The following is a 6,576-nucleotide window of genomic DNA, read 5'->3' as shown; positions in this document are numbered from 1 at the left end:
AAGGATCAAGGGCTTTTTCCTTGTACAAATATCAGTGTTCATTATCATTTTCACTTTATAAATTGATTACATTGTTGTTCATACACATAAGCACTGTACCTCACAATCAAAATTTGATTACATTATCCTTAAAATGATTTTTGGCCAAAACAATGTGTATATATATAACTTTTATGAATTATATCTTTTATTGGTATATTTCATTGAAACCTATGAAGCTCACCAGCTTACTATGTTTGTTTTCACTGTCTTAGTAGATCACAAAAGGTGTTTAGTTCTTGTGGGAGAACTGAATAGGACCTAACAACGTTAGTCGATAGAGTCTAGTTATGGTGGTGGTTGTAGAATTATTTTGTTATGACATTTGACCAAAACAATTTACATATTTGTGCATGATAGGTTATACCAAAGTACAAAAGGTTAAGCCTTATAAAAGAAATTGAATATCTTGTCTTATTGTTATTTATTACAAAATGTATACAAGAAATTGCAACAATTTATGCTCTCTTATCATGCTATCCTAAGGTCACTTCGTTTACCAAATATTCCACGACCATATGTTGAAGAGATGAGATCAACAAGCAATGGTAACTGCAATGTCATGAATGAAGCAATTGGAAGACATGTTATTGTGGCAATTATGATAAGTATCCACGATTTATCTTGCCCAAGCATAATATATAATGTTGCACTAAAGGCAATCAACATGGTTGTCACCGACATAAATAGCATCACAAGGCCTAGTATCAATCTCTTAGGTAACTTGTAGAGAAAATCCTCTTCAGCATAGTGTGCTGTGAGAATGGATAAAAACAATAACAAGGCAGTGGTGGATGTGAACAATGAGATTGCATCAGAGACAATAGATATTTTGAAGCCCAACTTGGTTGCAAAAGTTGGATACCCAGTATCCTCTTTGTTTCCACCCGGTACAGTAATAGCCGCTGCAAAAACTATTGTGATAATTAGGGCAGCCGTGATTGTGTATGAATCTGCAGTCTTTTTCAACCACACTTCTCCTTCTTTTCTCAAATACTTGTGTTCTCTTCTAAATACCATTAATGGCGTTTCTTTGTTTTTGTTCACAGCCTCCCTTTCCTTAGGTCGCACTAATTTGCCTACGTCCTATAAGTTTATCTTGTTACAACAAATACATTCAAACAATTTTTTTACTAAAAATTCTATATTTACCTGAAACCACTGCAATTCCATTTGCATTTGTAGGGCTGCACCAGTAACCATGTTGAGTTTGTGTGTAGGCGCCAATTGTCCAGCCAAGTGCAAAAGGTTATTTTCATCTTGGTCAACAATTAAAGTATGGAAACACTTGTTATGAGTCACCTCATGCACAAAAAAGTTGTAAATATTCTCACAACGGTTCATTATTGAAACTTGGGGGAGTGTATAACCATCAATGGTTCTGTACCAAACTGAGTGTGGAAAAGTTGTTGTGATCTGCTTTATTACCTCCGGTGTATCATTTTTCAGCGCCGTTATAAATGCTTCATAACAATGTTCAAAATGATTACAATTTGATGTACATACTTCCTGTGTTATAAACTTAAGTATCATAAGTGTTGTATTGTGTTCCACTTTGTCTTTTTGGAGACACTTGATATGCGGCACTGCTGACAACTAATAGAAACCAAACATTCAATCGTGAAGGAGGCAATTAACGGATCATCGAAAAAGGAAGCAACTAAAAGAAAATAACCAATACAAAACTTAGTTACCATGTAGTAGTGCAACTTTCCAAAATTTGACAATAATCTCTTCATCACTACATAAGAATCCAACAAAATAGAATTACACAAACAAGGAAATTAATTACACAAAACTCAACTAAAACAAACCGATGGTAAAAACAATAAGGCTAGACACGTACGGTAATTAGATGGGACAACAAAAATTATGATTACCCTACTGACATTGCTAAAACGTGAATGACGTTTCTTTATGCAACATTCACAATCCATTCCCTATTCCAATAATTTGACTAACAACCATCTATTTCCCTAAAAAATGTTCTAACTTTTAAATACTTCCCACATCCCATTTCCTATATCTTTCTCTAGTTACTTAAACTTTTGGGAAATGATATATGGAATGAATAAATCCCGGAATATAGAGATTCACTTTCGTTTTTCCTAAAAATTTAGGGATGGGAAATGGGATGAAGTGGTGTTTTTATGATTTCCTTACATTTTCCCTAGATTATAAGGAATTGGATGAGGATAGGGAATGGGTTGAGGGTCATAGATGTATAATTAGGTGGGTTATTAAGTCAATAATAAGTATTTTATAGCCATTTGAGTTTATCTTTCAAGGCAAAAGAGAGGGCATATTGCGCTTGAAAGAGACCCATGACAATAATTTTTTGGTTTTGGTAAAAAAATCATGGTTCATTTAACTTGACTTGTCAACATGGGGCTCGCCCACTTGGTGTGCCTCATAAGGGGAAGGTCACAGTTTCAAAACTGAGCGTATTATTTGGTGTAGAGTAGAGTTACATCTGCAGATCTGATCTGCTGTTAAAAAAAATCCAACTTGACATTATTGAGTCACAAACCAGAGTAGGCGTAGCTCTTCGTGCATTTGGTGACCGGATTGGCCCTATGTGTCTCTTGGTTCTCGATATCCGCATTCTTATTTGCATGGTTTAAGCGTTTCTCTGTTGGCACATCTTCAAAACCAAAATAAACAAGTAGATGATGAGCTTTATATTTACATAAAAAAGGAACATGATATAAGCCCTAATTTGGATTTGGATGGCAAAATAACTTTAAATGATAATAATTTGGGTGCGGCTTCGTTAAAAAAAACAAGTAACTGGTATAAAAGGTTTGGGAAATTAATTTTTCATGAACAAAGATTGCATCAAGAAAAGCCAATCAACATTGGATCTTGAACAAGCAGCAAGTAAGTGAGAACTGAATATGTTTGTTTGGTGAAAAACCATACAAGAATAAACAAATCTTTGGTAAAAATTATATTGTTTGGCACTCGGATATGCATCCCGCTTGTTTGCAATACACCATAATGGAACCTTCAAATTAGCAACAGTTGTTCTAGCCAGTTCAGGGTAGTCCTGGAGCAAGTTATATGCATCATCTGCAAGTAGGATTTATAACACAAAATGAATTTAGCACTAGTCAATACATTAGCAGATACGGTTGTGATGGAAAAGTACCCAGAAACCCTGCCAAGATTGTATCGTTTAGAAGCCTAACACCTTTCTCCCCCTTAAAGGGGCTGTGACATCCTTCCTTTTCGCTGAACTGAATATAATGTTTACACATTTCAAGCAAGTAGCGAAAGGTGGTTTTGTGAGAATGATGTACAGCTTGCTGGATAGGCAAGTGTTTATTTTTGGAGACCATGAATAACAAAACTGGGTTTTTCGCGACCAACATCTTTGCAGCTACGTAGTTGTCAAGACCTGCAGCATAGTGCATCGCGTTTTGCTTTCTATCATTCACTAGTGTTGGAAGTAACTCTGGGGTTATCTTCTCCAGGAGTTTCTCAAGAAACGACGTATTTTCAGGATTACCAATTGCAATATGAATTGCTCGGTGTCCATAAACGTTGAGTTTGTCGGTTAATGCACTTTTTTTGTTGTTGAAAAAATCTAGAGTTGTCTCCCAGTCTCCCACTTGAATAGCTCTATATAGTGGCATGTACTCTTCCACATCTATTGCCATTCAAAATGACTAAAAAAGTCAACAAATGAAAGGATTTGTAATAGAAAGTAGAGTAAACTCCCAAAATGGCTTTTTAGGTTTGGTCATTTTTATCACTTTAGTTCAAAACTCAAACCTTTTGAATCTGTTTCGCTGTAATTTCAATTTTGTTGCCATTTTCATTCAAAAGCAAAATCTGGTCAAAATTTTCCGTTAACATCCAACCTTTTTTCTTTTTTCTCCTTTTTAATGTGTCAGATTTTTTTATTTTGTTATAATAAAACGTTAAAAGACTATTTTATCCTTCATTAAAAGTGAGAGAAAAGACAAAAATTAGATGTTAACTGAAAAATTTGATTAGATTTTGATTTTGTATGAAAATGACAATAAAATTAAAACCAATAGGACCCAGATTCAAAAGGTTTAAATTTTAAACTAGAGTGATCATGGACCATTTTGACAGATGTAACTCTGGAAAATAACATACCTTTGGTACTTTTGGCTACGATGGAGGCGCTTACAGGTAAAGTCCTATAATTTACCTTTAGCTTATTCCAAACGTCACGAGCTGTTTGAAGACCAACAACAGTTCCCATCACATCTTCACTCAATGAACCAAAGATCCATCCCTTCACTAGGGTGTCCGACCGTTTCCATTCCCTATACTTGGCGGCAAAAGCAGGCATGTTTGCCTTCGTTTTCGAAGCATTATTCTCCTTGGGTTTCTTTAATGTGCCATCAATAAAACCAAGCATATCATGGCTGTCCACCAGGCACAACATCTGTTCCTGCCATTGCATATAGTTAGGCTTACCGGACAACTTTATGGACAGAAAGCTTCCCGTGTTCACATGAGAAGGGTATGGATATTGTTGTGACCCTGAGGATTATTATATAGATAGATATGAGATTGCCTCATAATTTTTTTTGTTTGAAATTTGATTCAATAAAATAATGATGGAAGCAATTTATGAATCGGAATTGTACCTTCGTCCATACTAGACGTGTTTGAGTTAACCAGTGGAGTGGAGGGGAAGGTTACAAATAGATTGGATTAAAATCTACTTGCTCACGTTGAGTTGTGTGGATGATGTAAGGGATGGGGGGGGGAGGAACCACCAATTCTTGCATTATCTAGTCTAACATATTAAAAATAAATAGATCCCTATTTAAAATTTCTATACTCACATGTAGAGCAGTAGAGGTGTTGAAATTCAAATATCATAAAATTAGGTTAGCCGTGTATTAGATTGAATAAATGTAATTTTATATACTAAATAATAAAACAATAAGTGGTGGCGAAGCTTGAAAATTTCCACTGGGGTCGGAAGGTACCGGACCTAAAAAAAATTTTCTATCGCGTTGTTTCGAGGTGATATGTTCGGGTCGGACGTCGGTGATTCGATTAGGGTCGGGTCGGGTCAAATATTAATATCGAATAAAAAACGTTTTCAAACATTAAAACGTAGACATTGTTTAACAAACAAATGAACAAAGACACCAAAACATTAAAAAGGAGAGAGGAAGGTGGGTATCCGGTTCTCCTGGATGAAGAATTATAGTTCTGCCCGCCTTCCTTTAAGATTTTTGAATTCTTCAATTATGGACTGCGAATCAAAGTTCACAGCAATCTCCTTTTCTATGTAAATCATCGTACTGTTTGCTAGATACTGACCTGACATCTTATTGCGAAGGCGATTCTTAAATATTTTCATTGCAGACGTTTAATCTCATTGTTTCCATCAACAATTTTCTCTACTTGTTCTTCATTCTTTCTTTCTTTCTTTTGAAAAAAGAAGTTATGCTTTTATACTTCCCCATAGCATAATCTAATAACACAATAAGATTAAACAAATAAAATTAGACATAGTTACAGAAAGATTCAACAAGTTTAGGGCAAAAATTCGGACCAATTTCACCCCTAATTTCAACCTAAATCACATAAATTGCAGCCCTAAGTTAAACCTAAAGCTAAAAAACACATACCTTTAACCTTATGAAGATTGAATAAGCCGAACAAGAAAGATTCAACAAGCTGCAGACGGTTCTGGTCGAACAAGAAAGATTCAACAAGCAGCAGCTGCAGTCGAACAACTAAAGAAGACCAGGCGACCAAGAAAGCAGTGATTTTCCCCCATACTGAATATAAGACTTCGAAGATTCTGAGTTGTCATATGCACAGATTAGGGTTATGATTTTTTGATGTGTTGGTATGCTAATTCAATGATAAGTGAACTGAGGATGTTCAATCATGTGTGCTTAATGTTGATTTGATCAGAATATGTGTATCGTAGGCTACGGTTGGGAAACCATAGCTTACGGCAGGGTTTAACTGGCATACCTCACACCCCGCACAGCCATATGTCGCACACCCTTGGACCGCACACCCTACCAACTGTACACCCTGACTGTCACACCCCGATTTCCACGTGTCTCACCGGTGGGCCCGGTGGGGGATTACCGTGACGATGTTGGCAACAATATAGTCAAACCACACAATTATATAAATGCACAGCGGAAGCTTAAGATAAATATATAAACTTCAACCTCTGGTTGTAATATCAAATGTATTACAGAAGTCGAATATATCCACAGCGGATCAAAATAATAATAAATTATTGTTCATTCAGATGCAGCATCGAGTTTGCGAGACTATGTACGATGCTTAGGACGCCTATACCAGCCCATTTCGTATAGTACCTTCACTTAATCTTTTTGGGGAAAATACGTCAGTTTACACTGGTAAATACATTCAACTGACACATTTGAAAATGTTTATTAAAATTGATTTGAATGCACACGGCACAAACTCTTTTATAACTTGGGAAAATTATTAAAATCTTGTGAACGTTTTACATGTTCTTTTATGCGTTCAGTAGCCCGGGTCGTGCCGGGT

The 6,576-nt window shown here is 35.9% G+C and overlaps 1 protein-coding gene across 5 annotated transcripts; it reads right to left on the bottom strand.

The window, feature by feature from the left end:
* Positions 1-411: 411 nt before the first annotated feature.
* Positions 412-4,877, bottom strand: LOC110915737. 5 transcript variants are annotated; one of them, XM_022160482.2, is made up of 8 exons: positions 4,668-4,877; positions 4,168-4,560; positions 3,191-3,691; positions 2,962-3,111; positions 2,570-2,683; positions 1,734-1,780; positions 1,192-1,635; positions 412-1,125 (listed from the first exon to the last, which is right to left on the bottom strand). In XM_022160482.2, the coding sequence occupies exons 1-8, from the start codon at positions 4,675-4,677 to the stop codon at positions 511-513; spliced, it is 2,274 nt and encodes a 757-aa protein (XP_022016174.1). In that variant the 5' UTR covers positions 4,678-4,877; the 3' UTR covers positions 412-510. The 5 variants fall into 5 exon arrangements, with proteins under 5 accessions (XP_022016174.1, XP_022016175.1, XP_035841468.1 ...); XM_022160483.2 differs by having other exon boundaries at positions 421-1,125; positions 4,168-4,468; positions 4,668-4,816; XM_035985576.1 differs by having other exon boundaries at positions 431-953.
* Positions 4,878-6,576: the final 1,699 nt, after the last annotated feature.

Source organism: Helianthus annuus, chromosome 16 (assembly GCF_002127325.2).
Source record: "Helianthus annuus cultivar XRQ/B chromosome 16, HanXRQr2.0-SUNRISE, whole genome shotgun sequence".
NCBI lineage: Eukaryota > Viridiplantae > Streptophyta > Magnoliopsida > Asterales > Asteraceae > Helianthus > Helianthus annuus.
Note: the sequence above shows the minus strand (reverse complement) of the source record. Positions and strands in the feature narration are given on the sequence as shown.

What these genes read in the sequence shown, in the direction of transcription:
- LOC110915737 (XM_022160482.2), bottom strand. An exon ending in AATCTTGGCAGGGTTTCTGG is followed by an intron (nt 3,112 to 3,190) that starts GTACTTTTCCAT and finishes TCCTACTTGCAG; the next exon opens with ATGATGCATATAACTTGCTC. An exon ending in TGGAATTGCAGTGGTTTCAG is followed by an intron (nt 1,126 to 1,191) that starts GTAAATATAGAA and finishes ATAAACTTATAG; the next exon opens with GACGTAGGCAAATTAGTGCG.